This window comes from Taudactylus pleione, unplaced genomic scaffold (assembly GCF_031769625.1).
Source record: "Taudactylus pleione unplaced genomic scaffold, aTauple2 ptg000156l, whole genome shotgun sequence".
Taxonomy (NCBI): domain Eukaryota; kingdom Metazoa; phylum Chordata; class Amphibia; order Anura; family Myobatrachidae; genus Taudactylus; species Taudactylus pleione.
In genome coordinates this window covers 13315647-13333889 of record NW_028284558.1, presented here as the reverse complement: position 1 = coordinate 13333889, position 18243 = coordinate 13315647, and the positions used below count along the sequence as shown (strand labels likewise).

Below are 18243 nucleotides of genomic sequence, written 5' to 3'. Positions count from 1 at the left end.
TGTACGCACCATTAGTGTAATCAATGAGTCCTACTTTGTGAACTGCTCCTGCTGCGGGTGATGGGGAGTGTGTATTGTGTTCACATGTGGGTGGGTGTCACTAAGAGGAGCAGGCAATGCTGGAAGAGTGTGACAAGAAACACAAATAATATCCTGCACAGGACAAAAATGTAATTCAATTTATAGACCAGCAATTTAGTACATTCTAATAATTACTAGTTACCAAATTTTGTATATAGCTGGAGGTGCTCCCTAGAATCGAATATCAAGTACTCAGAAGAAAAGAAAAATGTGCAGCAAGTGATTCCTATGTGGGTCACTCTTTTATAATAAATGAATTGATAGAATTGATATCAGGAAATATACGTAATTACAATTATACGTAATATACGTAATTACAATTACAACCGATTAGCTTTTAATCGGTTCCCTCTTTAAAGAGATTGGGGATTATTTTGACTCTGAGTGTGAAAATATGACAGTCACTCATCAATAAACACCCATAAATACCATATAGTTGATATCAGAAAATGAACATAATTAAAACATAACTTTTAATCGGATCCTTCTTTAAAAGAAATTGGGAACTATTATGACTGTGATTATGAAAATATGATAAAGTCACCCATCAATAAGCACACATAAATATCATATCCATCAATAAGCACACATAAATATATTAGACATTCTGTAATTGTGTATGAAATAATTACCTTGTGGTGATCATATTTAATCATTAACAATGTATCCCCTAATGGGTAAGATAGGCAGGTTTAGTAGTTAGTACATTCACTCCCTTTCTTCATTAATTAATTTATGTAGTAACACTATATGCAACCACCATACACATAAATTAGAATTTAAACATTATAATGCTTCTAAAAACATTTTTGATAAATGTTGCAGATATAGTATATACATACAGGACAGATATATTCTTGATATACTTTTGTTATTTGAGAGAGAGTTTGTTTTATCTCTGTCTTTCTCTCAACGATAAATGGCAGCAATTCAGTATTATGTATTAGAAACAAATAATAGACAATAAATAATAAATAAATGACACATCTAGTCATGTATACCATTATGCAGCCTCTGTCTCCTGTGATTATTATTGAATAGTTTATTCTGAATGCTGGAAGAGTCTCTGGGGACAGTCCGGCATCTCTGGAACTGCTGGGCCACGAGGCCACGCCTCGTCCCCTCAAGGCCCATTTTTGGAAGCAGGTGGGATATTTGGTGCACCGGGTGTCACCGACCTCAGTGAAACCATGTGCGGAGCTGGAGCAAGGAATATATTTTTCTCTGTCAGGGACAAACTGTACAGTGTCTGGGGCTCTGTTGCAGCTGTTTTTGAGCTGCCCTGTGTTACTCACATTCCATGATGCTGACTGCCGCAAGTGGTGATGGGCGAGATCTAGGTGAGTGCCTTGGTCACCTAGAGGATAATCCAGTCGGACCGGTCCTGAATAAATGGCTAGTGCATCCTTTAAAGTACCTGTTGTCTACATTTCTCTTCATTATGAGCGTTTAGCACTCGCTCCAGAGTACTGTAAGTAGGGATACTTACTTTGACAGCCCTGTTTTAAACCCAGCCAACCATTCCCTATCTGTGCTATGCATAGGGAGTGCAATTTGTACATTTGTAAATTAGGGCATCAAAATGTTATCTATGTGAAAGTAAGGATGCATCTCAGTTGATAAATGACACCTCAGTGTTTCTTCCCTAGTTATCTGGTGTGATTACTTACCTTTTTCCATAATCAGTGCAAAAATACCAAAAATAGTATACATTCCAGAGGGTTATTAGATATATATATTATTTGAAGGTGTAATACAATTGTGTTATTGAATATCTGTTTTTCGTATTCCTTTTTTGGCTACAAAGTAGATAAGCTAATAATGATTTGTTTATTTTTATGTTACATGAGCTATGTTCTTGTCAGATTATTGCCTATTTGAATTTCTTTTACTGTTTGTGATGCAATTTGAACATGCTTGTTCTCAGATATGCAGCTTTTATAGTTTTGTTCTATAATTTCCTAGGTGAAAATCCATGTGCATCAAACCCTTGCAGCCATCTTTGTTTATTGTCATCATATTCCTCCAAATTTTATTCTTGTTCCTGTCCGTCAGGCTGGTTATTAACTGCTGATGCGATAAACTGCCAAAGAGGTAAGACATATATATTTTATATTTTATATGAAGTTTCAATATTGCTTTTAAAGCATTTTGTGAATGAGTCAATCCCATTGGTAAAACAAAATAATGCTTAAGGCAGGGGTTCCCAACCACGGTCCTCAAGGCACACTAACAGTCCAAGTTTTAAGGATAGCCATAGTTGAGCACAGGTGACTTAATTAGTACCTTAGTTATTTTGATTTAACCATTTGTGCTTAAGCATGGATATCACTAAAACCAGGACTGGTTGGGAATCACTGGCTTAAGGAAAATATAAACAGGGAATGAATGGGCAGTTACAGGATAAAAAATTGAATGCAAGAGTGGAACGAAACCCTGTAATATAGACAGGGCCGGTGCAAGGATTCCAGGCGCCCTGGGCAACATTTCACCAACCGCCCCTGCCATGCATCAGTCTCCCCAGTTCAATAAGATGCCACACAGCAGTGCCCCAAATTCATAATAGACTATATAGAATATTACACACAGCAGAGTGCCAAAATCATAATGTACCTCATAACACTACTGTAAATTCACAATATGCCACACAGCTGTGCCACAAATTCATTATATGCAACTTAGCCATGAATTATGCGATTGTTTTTTTTTGCGGACTCAGCGACGCCCTCCAGTGGCCGGCACCCTAAGGTGGCTGCCTAATGTTGCCTAATGGTAGCACCGGCCCTGAATATATAAGACCATATCTATATAATAAAACTGATGGGGACAATGGAGGCAAAAAGGAAGTGGGACATATTTATTGGGGAATTAGGAAAGTTTACATTAACTTTAAGCACATAGAAGCTGGTGGTAGATAGGGAATGCAACCTGGGGGCTTAGTTTGGAAAAGGTGGTGCAGAATAATATTTTCTAACTAAATTATTTAGTGCACTTATCTTGTAAAACTGTCCATTGAATTATTTTATTTGTATCCGACACACAGTTTGACCTTAGATCTATAGAATCAGTTTATTTGTTTTGGTAAGATTTGAACAGTACATTGGGAATAGTTGAGATGCCCATGTAATATATCATTCACCTTCTCCATAGCACTATTCTCAGAACTTCAAAAGTACATAGAGGCTTAAAGTGGGATCTTTGTAAAACAGTGATGTCTTGTTCTCTACTGATACCATCTGTCAGGCTGTCAGCAAACAGCATGTCGGCTCTTTGTAAAAGAGGAAGGTTGTGGGGCAGAGGTTAGGTTTTTCATCTTTTTGATCTGTGCAGCAGGAAAAGGATTGCTTGGAGCTATTATTATAGACTTTGTATTTTGCTCTGTTATCACATTGGAGTCAGTCTCCAAACCAGTCTGATGTATCCTTCCAGAGCTGCAATGCTGCATGGTCTGGCAGTCTGGTTCTTTGCAGAACCTTATCAAGTCTCTCCAGGAGGGGTTAAATAATGGCTCTTTCCTTACTCTACTAAAGACATCCGGAGTCCATATGTTCTCGTCAGCAGAATGGATCTTGTCAAGACCATTGTTTTCTCCTGTCCTATTGCCATGCTATATGATAAACTTGATTAGATAATAGTACTACGGAGATGGAGATGAAATGTAGGAAGGTATCAAAATATATACCTTAATGTTAATCCAACTTTTCTGCTACACAGAACTTTTAGTAATAGACTTCCAAGGCACCATCAGTATCATACACTGCCTTAAAGTGATTGGCAGGTCTATAACAAAAATAAACTATGCTCTGTCTATGTACAGTACATAGTAAAATGGTGTCACTCGCCCTGCTGTCTCCCACTGTCCATTCAAACACTTGTTCCTTACTTCTGCAAATACCTTCTTCCGCGCTGCACATCACTGTATGAAATCAAGCAGAGCAATGTGCAGTTTTAGACATTCCTGTGCACTGTACATCATTTGTGATATAGTCCAAGCCAGGCATCTAACGGCAGGACATAAAACTGTACAGTATTTCAAGTTGCAGCTCCTTGTGCTAGCTTATGCACAGCAAGATGCAGTGAGACCATAGGGGCCCAGGTTTCACAGTTTATTTTTATTTTGAGATATTTGGATATGCAATAACAAGACTCTGCAAATTAAGTTGCTGGAAGAGGGATCGGGTCTTGTCAGACCTGTGAAAAAGGGTGTGAAGCTAGGAGTGCCTGGGAATCTGTGAAGGCCATTAGGGCTGAAGAGTTAGGGACAGGAGGGTTGGCAGGTGAGAAGGCACCAAGCATCTATACTGCTGAGGAGTTGATTATTGCTGACAGTTGTGAAGCTACAGATACTGTACTAGCACAACCTGCATTAAGGATGAGGATAAAGTGAAACCCTTCTTTATAGTCAAGAAGAGATTTGTATGTCAGAGGCATTAAAACATTGAGGGCTTATCAGTATTATCTCCAAACATACACAAGCTCCAACGAAAGTGCACTAACAATTCTGTTCAGTCACTTCTATGCTATCATTTTGTCAGTAAGAATGGTAACAAGCACCATCCAGTAAGCATTTATGGTTGATGTTTTAGAACTCCATATTGTGAGATATGTACAGTATTTTAGCCAGTTGGATATTAGAGAATTATTAACTGATACATTGTCCCGCGGTAATCTGTCCTTTGTGTGTATTGTTTATGTATATGTATATTTTGATTGCTGGTACCGATTCTGCTGATAATAGTTTTCCATTATTCTATATCATTCCACCACTAAGGGGTATATTTATCCAAGTTCGATTATACATTCGATTTGATGTTCGTTTAGCTCACCTCAAATCGAATCAAATGGAATGTGCAAATCCCTCATCAACTCCTACATTTACTAAAATTCGATTTTAGAAGCCTTTTCTAAATCCAATTCAATTTGGTTCGATTTTGAACAATGATTTCATGTTCGATTTTGCATTCCTACGTACAAATCGAACACCAAATCTCTCTCAAAATCGAACTTCAAATCCCCAAATGAATAGACCTGCTTCATGCTTTCAATTTTAGCATGAGCAGGTCTGATTGACACAGATGCATGCACAGATCAGTGAGATCTTCCAAAGTGTTGAAATGTTAAAAAAAATGACGTGGGGCACCCCCCTAAAATCACAACCAGCCCCGGACTTTAAGAGCCAGTCCTGGTTGTGTAAATGCAGGGACAAAGGTCATAGGGGTCCCCTGTATTTACCACAACCAGCACTGGGTTAAACAAGCCGGTCCTGGTTTTGGAAATACAGAGGACAAAATGAGTAAGGATCTCCTGTATTTACCATAACCAGCACTGGACTCTTTCTAGCGGGGTGCAATACCACAGCCAGGGGAACCCTTTCACTGGGTCCCCTGGCCAAAGCATTACGCTACTCAGCCCATGCTGGGGATCCCATGCTGGGGAACCCAGGGATCCCTGGGATCCATGGGTTCCCTTCTGCAGGGCACCCCAGGCAGAAGTAGAACTACAGGTCCAGCAACCTCCCCTGCATGCTGGTACTCGGAGAACCACAAATACCAGCATGCGGGACATTAAGGGCCCGCTGTACCTCTAGTTTATCTAACAAGAAAAAGCACAGGGATGAGTCCGCACTAGTGATAGATTAAATAGTTATCCGAGAGTAATCAGCAAAAGACTTATTATAAGGACCAACATACAGGTGGATTATTTAGATAATTCAACACAATTAGTGGTTGGTGGTGCACCCATAGACTTTGGGCCTGATTCAGACCCACTCGCAAGCGGCTGTCCGCTCGCAAGTGGGTCGATGTTGTGCACTGCGCATGCGCACGACGGCGGGAGCTCCGTTGTGCGCATGCGCCAGACGCGACGAGCGAAGGACTTTCCTTCGCTCGTTGTGTCTGATCAAAGGGGGCGTGCTGTCGATGTTGATTGACAGCACGCCCCCTTTGATGGGCGTGCCGGGGGCGTGCCTCCCTGACGGGGGCATTCCCAAGGGAACGCCTACCGTCAGAAGCCGGCCCACTGACATCACTAGTGATGTCAGTGGGAGTGATTTTGGCTCTGATAGAGCCAAAATCACTCCGGGCCTCGCGGTTGAAAAACTCAACTGCAGGCTCCGGCTCGCAGTGGCGATGGTCGCGATGGTCAAAACCATCGCGGCCATCAAACTGCACGCTCGTATAGGCTGTGAGTGGTGACCCACAGCTATACGAGCGTCCAGGAGGACGCTCCATAATTATGGAGGGCGGCCCTCATTCAGAGCGTGCGCTCTACTCAGAGCGTACGGCTCTGAATGAGGGCCTTTGTGCAGAACACATCAAAAAAGTACCTATGCTAGAAGCAGAGGTGGGGGGAAAGACAAATAACGTCTATTTTGGGGCACTCTTAAATGAAATGTGAAGATCATGTAATAGTCATAGGAAGGGGTTAAAACTTAACCTTTAATCAAGAACCTTAAAAGAAAAAGACATAAACAGAGACACTAGAAGTATACTGGATATACATATAGATAGTCAATTAAATAAGTGAAAAATGAACAAATTTAACATAACAATATATCCAGAAAAATTAAAGAACAATTGACATACAAAAACTTCCACATGTAAACATTTAAGTCATCTAATCAGAACAGATGACAATCAGACAAAAATTTCCACATGTAAACATTTAAGTCATCTAATCAGAACAGATGACAATCAGACTCATGGTACCCAAAGGCATACCAGTACATTTTAGTCACAAGAGAACATCTACTGTGACATATGTAGTGACTCTGAAAATATCACAATATATCATATAGCGTCACAAAAGGACATCTATCGTGACACATGTATTAATTCTGTGACATAACAAAAACAAGAATTATATGTCATAAGGCGAAAATTTTTGTTATTTATCTGTTGCTGCCCTCAATAAACAAATATTTTAATCAATTATAATGATACCACACACCAAAGTAGTATGGAGAGTGCTGATTATAGGGATCATCCGGTTATCTGTGTTCCCTTAATATATATATATATATATGACAGATACCAAGAGAAAAAGAAGAAAGTAAGACCTGGGATGGGGTTACGCCCATACACTTCTGCTGTCACCTGTCTATATCAGACAGGAGATGAGAGAGTGTATCTGATGCGTCATTCCCAGGTAAAGAGTAAGGCAACGCTTCTGCTTTCTGGGACAACTAAAAATTAATCTCCTCTGATACAGATAGCATTGCAGAGGAAGTGATAAGAAATTAACCCAGATGAGAGAGCTTGTTGGAGGGATACAAAAGATAGAGGGACGTATATTACAATGAATTCAGTCCACAATTGAAATTTCAAAAGCTGAGCATCAGGTCAATAATGGTAAAAAGAAGCATTTAGTATACCGCAAAGTAAAATTAAATACTAATATGAATCTGGTGCTGAAAATGACATTGATGCACATATATACGGACAGAATCAAAAACTTGGGTCATCTAATGCCAAACATGAATGAGATGAGAGAAGGAGAAAAGTAAGTCCTGTGATCACACAGAGGCCGAGCCCAATCTAAAGTCCCCAGTCAAATTCTAACGGAGGACTGGCAGAGGGGTAGCTGCCAGGGTCGCAGGGGAAATGCAGAAACGCTGCTGAAGCAGAGATAACCGCTGTGTCACTCACCTGTTACCTAACAGGCATTGCAGGGAGGGTCACCCGCTGGTGTCCTCTGCACAGCAGCGCGGTGGAATGATAGATAAAATAATAGAAAGGTACCTGTGGTGAGGAGGGTAGTAGACAGCACATGTGTGGAGGGCAGCATGCAGTTAGCAAATGAACGGACGTGCGTTTCGCCGGAGGGCTTGGTCACCTGATCGCTGCAGTCTACCATGGTCTCCTATTTAAGCTGTAAGAGAGCCAATCACCTTGCTAATAATTCAGAGTGACTGCGCCTGGAGCCAATAGGATGTCAGGAATTAATAAGCCAATGAGGATGGTGGGAAGGGAGAATGAGAGGGCAGGGAAAAATTACCATATGTAAACAAACAAACAGCGATGTCTCTACAGGGCTTATAGGAGAATCAAATTTCTCCCAGAAATCAGATAGAAGCATGAAAAAACTCAGGGAGGCAATGAATATAGGAGGTAGTAACAATATATTGTAGAAGATAAAATAAAATAAAAATGGGAGTTATATATAGAGAGAATTGTCAGAAAGAAATACCATTGGATAATGGTAGATAAGAAAATTATGGTAGGAGCGATAAATTGTGAGTATGGAAGTATGAAGGGAATGCATGTGAAAAGAATGCACAAATAGACGAAAATGTTGAAATAAAAAATATATAAAAAAATATTGTATACAAATATAAATAATAATAAAAATGAAAATGTGTATATCAAGAAAAAAATATTAAAAGTAAAAATGAGGGTGATAATGAATATGGATATAGGTACAACGTAGATGTAAATGTGGAATAAATAATGAGATAAAGTGAAAGGGGAGAGAAATGGTGAAAAAAGGGGGGGAAAAAAGATGGAAAAAAAGGAAAAAAAGAGAAAGAAAAGGAAAAGAGAAGAACAGGGATAAAGTGCTGAAGATGCAGTGTATAATGACAAAAATTAATATCCTATTGAATGGACCAGATGAGATATATACAGTAAAAAGAGTGAATTAGATGTGGTGTTGTGATGGTAAGTGAATTTATATGAAAAGGTAAGTGAGTGAGATGAGGTGAACACAGGGAAGGAAATTCCTATATAGATAGATTAACGGAAATAAATACATAAAAACAGAATGTGATCAGTGGAAGATAGAAATAAAGAAAAGAAAGTTTTGAAAGTGATAAGTGTGTGTGACTATGTGAGAGATAAAATCAAGAAAACATATGATACATGAATTGGGAGAAATGTAGTATGCGTGTTAAAAAGCACTCAAATTTCGAATATTGGAGGAACATGTCCTCAAACAATTAGACCAGTGTATAATGAGACCGTGATAGAGAGAAGAGAAAAAGTAATGTAATACATCTATTAAGAAAAATTAATTAATAAAATTGATGTGAAAAAAGAGAGAGGGAAAACAGCAAAAACCGAGGGAAATGTACCAATAAAAATAATGATAATAATACCGTCATGAAAAAGGATAATACTGATAATGATCACATAAAAAAGAAGAAGTGGAGGGGAGTAGTGGAGGGGGGATGGGAGGGAGGGGGGGAGGAGGGAAAAATGAAGCACATATTATTAAAGCTTCACATGAGAAAGAATGTGAAAGGCCTCAATGGAATTCTGAAATGCTGGTTAGTCCGTAATGAATACACTGTAATTGATGCTCTCATTTAAACCCTTAGGTACTAATGTTCCTATTTTAAAAATACATTCACTCTCCTTCTTTTGGAGGGCCCTGCTGAGGTCACCACCTCTTAAGCCCAACCTAATTTTCTCTAGGCAGGACACTTTGAGATCTTTTTCCCGTCCAGAGTGTTTCAAATGAAAGTGTCTCGCCACTGACGTAAGCTGTTTCATTTTCTGTAGGTCCGATTCGGCGTTGCGTATATTGCCTAGGTGCTCAAGAGTTCTGATTTTTAACATTCTCGTAGTCATCCCGATGTACTTGATGTTGCAAGGACAAGTGATACAGTAAATAACGTTAGTGGTTTTACAATTGAAGAGATCTTTGATAGTATGTTTTTGGCCAAACTTATCTGTGATAGTAGTAATATTATGTATATGTGGGCAGATTTTACAGTTACCACAGGGATGGGTACCCGTAGTGGAGGGGATCCTGTTCGGAGTCTGAATGAAGTGACTTTTAACCAATTGATCTCTGAGGTTAGGTGCCCTCCGCCAACTCATGTACACTTTTTCTTCCAAACTATTGGCTAAATCCTCATCTGTGCGTAGAATATGCCAATATTTTTGTATTATATCTCTCGCATCCTTCCAATTATTACAAAAATCACCAATAAATCTGATGACATTGGTATTTTCTTTCTTGGGTTGCTGACCAAAAATGAGAGATTGTCTGTCAGTTTTGAGAACTTCATTCTTAGCTGTTTTAATCAAACGTTTACTATACCCTCGTTCTTGCAATCTTTGAGCTAGATCTTTGCTCTGGACATCAAACGAGTTATCCTCTGAGCAGTTACGTCTGAGTCTCAGGAATTCGCCTTTGGGAATATTTTTCAACGTTGGAGGAAAATGGAAGCTGTTCCTATGTAATAAACTGTTAGTGGATGTTTGTTTCCTGTATATCTCTGTACAGATTTCATTGTTGGTTCCTCTAAAAATTCTAAGGTCCAAAAAAGCAATGCTGTGAAAACTGCAATTATATGTGAGCCTCAGGTTCATATGATTATTGTTCAAATGAGTGACAAAGTCATCCAGTTCTTTCTGTGAACCATCCCAAATTAATAGGATGTCATCAATGTAGTGCATCCATAAAACTATATGTTGAGTATGGGTATCATGGTCATCCTGAAAGACATGTTCATGCTCCCACCACCCTAGGAAGAGGTTGGCATATGTGGGTGCACAAGCTGCCCCCATTGCCGTCCCCCTCTTTTGGATGTGGAAGCGATTATTGAACAGGAAATAATTATGATGTAACACGAAATCTAGAAGTACCAACATGAATTCTTGAAAGTCCCCTATACCTTCCATCATCAGAGAGTATCTGACTGCTTGTATCCCAATGCTGTGTATGATGGAAGTGTAAAGGGATTCAACATCCAAACTCACAAGGAGGTGTGTATCCTCCAATGTGACATCATGTATCTTTTTAAGAACGTCCGTCGTATCTCTAATGTATGATGGTAAACTGAGAACATGATGTCGTAAGTGTACATCAAGGAAACAGCTTGCTTTTTCCAACAGTCCTCCATTTTCTGATACTATCGGCCTGCCGGGTGCATTGGTCAGATCTTTGTGGACCTTTGGTAGGAGATAGAAGGTCAGGGTTCTGGGATGGGAAATCTACAAATAATCATATTCTGTTTTGGTAATTGTGCCATTGTAATAGGCTCCATCAATGATTCTGATGTATCTGGTTTTAAAGTTTTCAGTAGGATCAAAAAGGGTATTTTGATAACAGGAAGGAACCAGAAGTTGTCTATTCGCCTCTCTAAGGTATAGATGTAGAGGCCAAAGAACGATGTTACCACCTTTGTCCGAAGGTTTGATAACTATGTCTTTCCATCCTTCAATTTCTTTTATTGCTTTATTTTGGAATAGGCTAAGATTCCTTCTGAATTTATGATGTTTTTGCCGTCTATAGAGACTGTCGAAGTCACGCGATACCAGTTTCAGGAAGACACCAACTTCAGGACATATATTTTCAGATGGAAAAAATATAGAACGTTTTTTGCAAATAGGTCTCTGTTGTACTACATACGTGTCTGAATCCGGTGCTAGTTCTTCCAATGCTTGGAGTGCCTCTTGTTCAAGCAGTGAGAGTTCATCCTCCTGTTCCTTGTAGGGCATAAATTCAGCTTCACTACGTCTAGACTTGTGAAATTTGGTTAATAAGCGTTTCCTCCCAAAGAGTCTTAAATTAGTTTCCTATTTAAATCTGTTGAAATGGTAAGTTGGTGAGAAGGATAACCCTTTACTTAGAATTTCCATTTGAATTGTACTGAGAACATGGTCAGATAAATTGATGATTTTTAATGAAGAGGAGATTGAAGTCTCTATCTCTTGTTGGTTCGTGTTGAATATCGGTTTGGTGAATTTGGTTCCCATCTTTCTTTCCTTCCTGCCCCCCGCCTCGTTTTGTGTTTGCGGGGCGTCCACGGATACCCCTGGTCCCTCCTAAAAAAGTGGTAAAGTGTGAGGAATTGTCAGATCTTTGGGTTATTGAGTTTTGAATATGAAAATTATAGTCACTGAGTTCTTCAGTGTCTGAAATTTCAGCTTCACATGAGGATGGAGTATTCTCTAAGAGGCCCGTATTTTTTCTCCCTTGTGGTTTGTTCCAACGAAAGATATTTCCTGCAGTGAAATCTTGTCTATCTCGAATAAATTTATTTTGTTTACGTTCGATGATGGTTTTATCATATTCCTCTAATTCTTTTTTAATTTTAATAAAACAAGTTTGGAAAGAAGAGTTTTGTTCCCACTGTTCAAGTATCTGACCCAGTTTATCAACTTCTTTTTTACACTCATCCAGAATTAGGTTGTCGTGTTTGATGAGAATACCCATTAGTTCATGGGAGCACTTAAGTAGGGTGTTTTCCCATTCTTTTTGTAGGTTTTCCATACACAACTCGCACGTTGGGAAAAGTTTGGGGCGTAAGCCCCTCGGAACAATTTTTTGTTTACAATAGTTCTCCAAACTGATAAGATCCCAATTTATTCTGGTTTGTTGTTGAAGAGTACGTTTTAATTTAGAGAGTTCAACCTCCCAGCTTGAATTGGTGTCATCATTAATAGATTCGTTGGAAAATAAACAGGAACAACAAACATCCACTAACAGTTTATTACATAGGAACAGCTTCCATTTTCCTCCAACGTTGAAAAATATTCCCAAAGGCGAATTCCTGAGACTCAGACGTAACTGCTCAGAGGATAACTCGTTTGATGTCCAGAGCAAAGATCTAGCTCAAAGATTGCAAGAACGAGGGTATAGTAAACGTTTGATTAAAACAGCTAAGAATGAAGTTCTCAAAACTGACAGACAATCTCTCATTTTTGGTCAGCAACCCAAGAAAGAAAATACCAATGTCATCAGATTTATTGGTGATTTTTGTAATAATTGGAAGGATGCGAGAGATATAATACAAAAATATTGGCATATTCTACGCACAGATGAGGATTTAGCCAATAGTTTGGAAGAAAAAGTGTACATGAGTTGGCGGAGGGCACCTAACCTCAGAGATCAATTGGTTAAAAGTCACTTCATTCAGACTCCGAACAGGATCCCCTCCACTACGGGTACCCATCCCTGTGGTAACTGTAAAATCTGCCCACATATACATAATATTACTACTATCACAGATAAGTTTGGCCAAAAACATACTATCAAAGATCTCTTCAATTGTAAAACCACTAACGTTATTTACTGTATCACTTGTCCTTGCAACATCAAGTACATCGGGATGACTACGAGAATGTTAAAAATCAGAACTCTTGAGCACCTAGGCAATATACGCAACGCCGAATCGGACCTACAGAAAATGAAACAGCTTACGTCAGTGGCGAGACACTTTCATTTGAAACACTCTGGACGGGAAAAAGATCTCAAAGTGTCCTGCCTAGAGAAAATTAGGTTGGGCTTAAGAGGTGGTGACCTCAGCAGGGCCCTCCAAAAGAAGGAGAGTGAATGTATTTTTAAAATAGGAACATTAGTACCTAAGGGTTTAAATGAGAGCATCAATTACAGTGTATTCATTACGGACTAACCAGCATTTCAGAATTCCATTGAGGCCTTTCACATTCTTTCTCATGTGAAGCTTTAATAATATGTGCTTCATTTTTCCCTCCTCCCCCCCTCCCTCCCATCCCCCCTCCACTACTCCCCTCCACTTCTTCTTTTTTATGTGATCATTATCAGTATTATCCTTTTTCATGACGGTATTATTATCATTATTTTTATTGGTACATTTCCCTCGGTTTTTGCTGTTTTCCCTCTCTCTTTTTTCACATCAATTTTATTAATTAATTTTTCTTAATAGATGTATTACATTACTTTTTCTCTTCTCTCTATCACGGTCTCATTATACACTGGTCTAATTGTTTGAGGACATGTTCCTCCAATATTCGAAATTTGAGTGCTTTTTAACACGCATACTACATTTCTCCCAATTCATGTATCATATGTTTTCTTGATTTTATCTCTCACATAGTCACACACACTTATCACTTTCAAAACTTTCTTTTCTTTATTTCTATCTTCCACTGATCACATTCTGTTTTTATGTATTTATTTCCGTTAATCTATCTATATAGGAATTTCCTTCCCTGTGTTCACCTCATCTCACTCACTTACCTTTTCATATAAATTCACTTACCATCACAACACCACATCTAATTCACTCTTTTTACTGTATATATCTCATCTGGTCCATTCAATAGGATATTAATTTTTGTCATTATACACTGCATCTTCAACACTTTATCCCTGTTCTTCTCTTTTCCTTTTCTTTCTCTTTTTTTCCTTTTTTTACATCTTTTTTCCCCCCCTTTTTTCACCATTTCTCTCCCCTTTCACTTTATCTCATTATTTATTCCACATTTACATCTACGTTGTACCTATATCCATATTCATTATCACCCTCATTTTTACTTTTAATATTTTTTTCTTGATATACACATTTTCATTTTTATTATTATTTATATTTGTATACAATATTTTTTTATATATTTTTTATTTCAACATTTTCGTCTATTTGTGCATTCTTTTCACATGCATTCCCTTCATACTTCCATACTCACAATTTATCGCTCCTACCATAATTTTCTTATCTACCATTATCCAATGGTATTTCTTTCTGACAATTCTCTCTATATATAACTCCCATTTTTAATTTATTTTATCTTCTACAATATATTGTTACTACCTCCTATATTCATTGCCTCCCTGAGTTTTTTCATGCTTCTATCTGATTTCTGGGAGAAATTTGATTCTCCTATAAGCCCTGTAGAGACATCGCTGTTTGTTTGTTTACATATGGTAATTTTTCGCTGCCCTCTCATTCTCCCTTCCCACCATCCTCATTGGCTTATTAATCCCTGACATCCTATTGGCTCCAGGCGCAGTCACTCTGAATTATTAGCAAGGTGATTGGCTCTCTTACAGCTTAAATAGGAGACCATGGTAGACTGCAGCGATCAGGTGACCAAGCCCTCCGGCGAAACGCGTGTCCGTTTGTTTGCTATCTGCATGCTGCCCTCCACACATGTGCTGTCTACTACCCTCCTCACCACAGGTACCTTTCTATTATTTTATCTATCATTCCACCACGCTGCTGTGCAGAGGACACCAGTGGGTGACCCCCCCTGCAATGCCTGTTAAGTAACAGGTGAGTGACACAGTGGTTATCTCTGCTTCAGCAGCGTTTCTGCATTTCCCCTGCGACCCTGGCGGCTACCCCTCTGCCAGTCCTCCATTAGAATTTGACTGGGGACTTTAGATTGGGCTCGGCCGCTGTGTGATCACAGGACTTACTTTTTTCCTTCTCTCATCTCATTCACGTTTGGCATTAGATGACCCAAGTTTTTGATTCTGTCCGTATATATGTGCATCAATGTCATTTTCAGCACCAGATTCATATTAGTATTTAATTTTACTTTGCGGTATACTAAATGCTTCTATTTACCATTATTGACCTGATGCTCAGCTTTTGAAATTTCAATTGTGGACTGAATTCACTGTAATATACGTCCCTCTATCTTTTGTATCCCTCCAACAAGCTCTCTCATCTGGGTTAATTTCTTATCACTTCCTCTGCAATGCTATCTGTATCAGAGGAGATTAATTTTTAGTTGTCCCAGAAAGCAGAAGCGTTGCCTTACTCTTTACCTGGGAATGACGCATCAGATACACTCTCTCATCTCCTGTCTGATATAGACAGGTGACAGCAGAAGTGTATGGGCGTAACCCCATCCCAGGTCTTACTTTCTTCTTTTTCTCTTGGTATCTGTCATATATATATATATTAAGGGAACACAGATAACCGGATGATCCCTATAATCAGCACTCTCCATACTACTTTGGTGTGTGGTATCATTATAATTGATTAAAATAATTTGTTTATTGAGGGCAGCAACAGATAAATAACAAAAATTTTCGCCTTATAACATATAATTCTTGTTTTTGTTATGTCACAGAATTAATACATGTGTCACGATAGATGTCCTTTTGTGACGCTATATGATATATTGTGATATTTTCAGAGTCACTACATATGTCACAGTAGATGTTCTCTTGTGACTAAAATGTACTGGTATGCCTTTGGGTACCATGAGTCTGATTGTCATCTGTTCTGATTAGATGACTTAAATGTTTACATGTGGAAATTTTTGTATTTCAATTGTTCTTTAATTTTACTGGATATATTGTTATGTTAAATTTGTTCATTTTTCACTTATTTAATTGACTATCTATATGTATATCCAGTATACTTCTAGTGTCTCTGTTTATGTCCTTTTCTTTTAAGGTTCTTGATTAAAGGTTAAGTTTTAACCCCTTCCTATGATTATTACATGATCTTCACATTTCATTTAAGAGTGCCCCAAAATAGACGTTATTTGTCTTTCCCCCCACCTCTGCTTCTAGCATAGGTACTTTTTTGATGTCCTCTAGTTTATCAGTAAACAAATGTTAAAATAAAGACAAGACACACACACCGTGACAGTATAAATTTATCACACACATACATACACACTCACACATACTCACCTAAAATACCTGGACCGGTCCTCTTCTCCATGTAGGCATCCACCGTCTTCTTAAAACTAAAAAACGAGGAGCCCGAACCATGAACTGTACCATCCTCTGAGGACAGTACTTCCCGAATGACAGGACAGTCGCGCCATTTCTGTGCATTCATCTGTGTCAAATAGACCTGCTCATACTAAAATCGAAAGCATGAAGTAGGTCTATTCATTTGGTGATTTGAAGCTTGATTTGAAGTTCGATTTTGTGTTCGATTTCAAATCGAATATTAGTAAATAAGGGATTTGTGTGTTGGTCTATGTAAAAGTAGTGATGTTTTTCTGATGTTCCATTTTGAGTAGGATTGAAGTGAAATTCGGTTTTATGTTCGATTTGACATTCAATTTTGCTTTTAGTAAATCTCCGAATGCAAAAACGAATGAAAATCAAATGTCAAATCACACTAAAATCAAAATCGAACATTAGTAAATATTAGGGGTGAGCGGGTTCGGTTTTACTCGGTTTTACTCAGATCTTTTTATTGGCTATCACCGAATTGCGGTAAAGTGGCGATAAGAACCGAGTAAAACCGAGTAAAACCGAACCCGCTCACCCCTAGTAAATATACCCCTAAATGTAATGACTAATATTCATTCATAATACAGTATGTGTATTTGTGTTATTTGAATGTCATTCTCTTATTCTGCTATTCATGCCCTAGTGCAGTGGTTCTCAAACCTTCTTGAATTATGGCGCACTAGAGTATCAGTATTTTTTTCTCGACATCCCTAGGGTAAATATATACTTATTGAGAAATTCAGCAATAATGATTAAATTAAGTGAATTGTGTTTACCTGTCATCCTTGGGTTCAGTTATGTGATGCTGGACAATATTGTGCTTCCGTTTGTTCACAGATTATATGATTGGTAGCCACCAGCACTGGTATTGCCTATCACATTGACCATAAATAATTTGATTTGTTTAAGGACCACCAACCTGTGACAATCCTGCAAGTGCCCAGCGGCACCCAGTTTGGGAACCAATGTCCTAGAGTATATTTTCTCATAAAATCTGCATTTAGTTCTTATCAATAAACATGGGTTGGCTTCTGCAGCATGTAGAGCACCATCGGACGATGTCGCACACAGTGTTTTTCGTGTGCACGTGCGTCTGAGTTGCACTGCGCATGAATCCCGATTTTGCTCGTACAGAGTTGCAGTACAAATTTAGACAAATGGTAGCAGCAATATATGGGGCGTTGCTGGACAGTGACTGGGAGATAAAGGGGGTGACTACTAATCAGATGCGGAGATGTTGCATCTAATGGGAGTGTAGCAGGCGTTACGCTTATAGTGGTTGTGTACAAAGCCGCAGAACCGTTCACATGGCTGATCTGCACCTGTCATAGGACTGGTGCAAGTTTTGATGGTGCGATCGATGATGGCATCTAACGAGGCACCTTCAGCATCTAAGGATGCTGACATTGGGTGTCTCAGTCCTTACACAGTCGGACGTGATGATTTACATCAGGAAAGAGCTTTGTAACGGCATTTGCATAAAGTAGCTTACGCGACTGCGGCAAAAGACTTAGACACGGGCGTGGCTGTGTCTGAATCAGAATAAGTCACATAGTGTTAGCGTGTTTAGTGTTGGACAGGGGTTTTACTGCATCTCCCTTTGGTGCTCATTCCTTGGGCACGCCCCAGGGGAGTCAAGCTGTGATTTGGGTGGATGCACCAAAGATTACAGAGGTGGGAAGCATCTGCATTATCTTATATTCATACATCCTTCCACTGCACATCACAGAAGGGGGTGTTACATAC

At 38.9% G+C, this 18243-nt stretch overlaps 1 protein-coding gene across 1 annotated transcript in view; it reads left to right on the top strand.

Moving 5' to 3' along the window:
* The window catches only part of LRP2 (LDL receptor related protein 2), a 310836-nt gene that overhangs the window by 138171 nt on the left and 154422 nt on the right, over positions 1 to 18243 (top strand). Inside the window, exon 32 of the mRNA XM_088474855.1 lies at positions 2047 to 2175. Coding sequence (XP_088330981.1) covers positions 2047 to 2175 — 129 coding nt within the window. The remainder of the gene's footprint in view (positions 1 to 2046; positions 2176 to 18243) is intronic.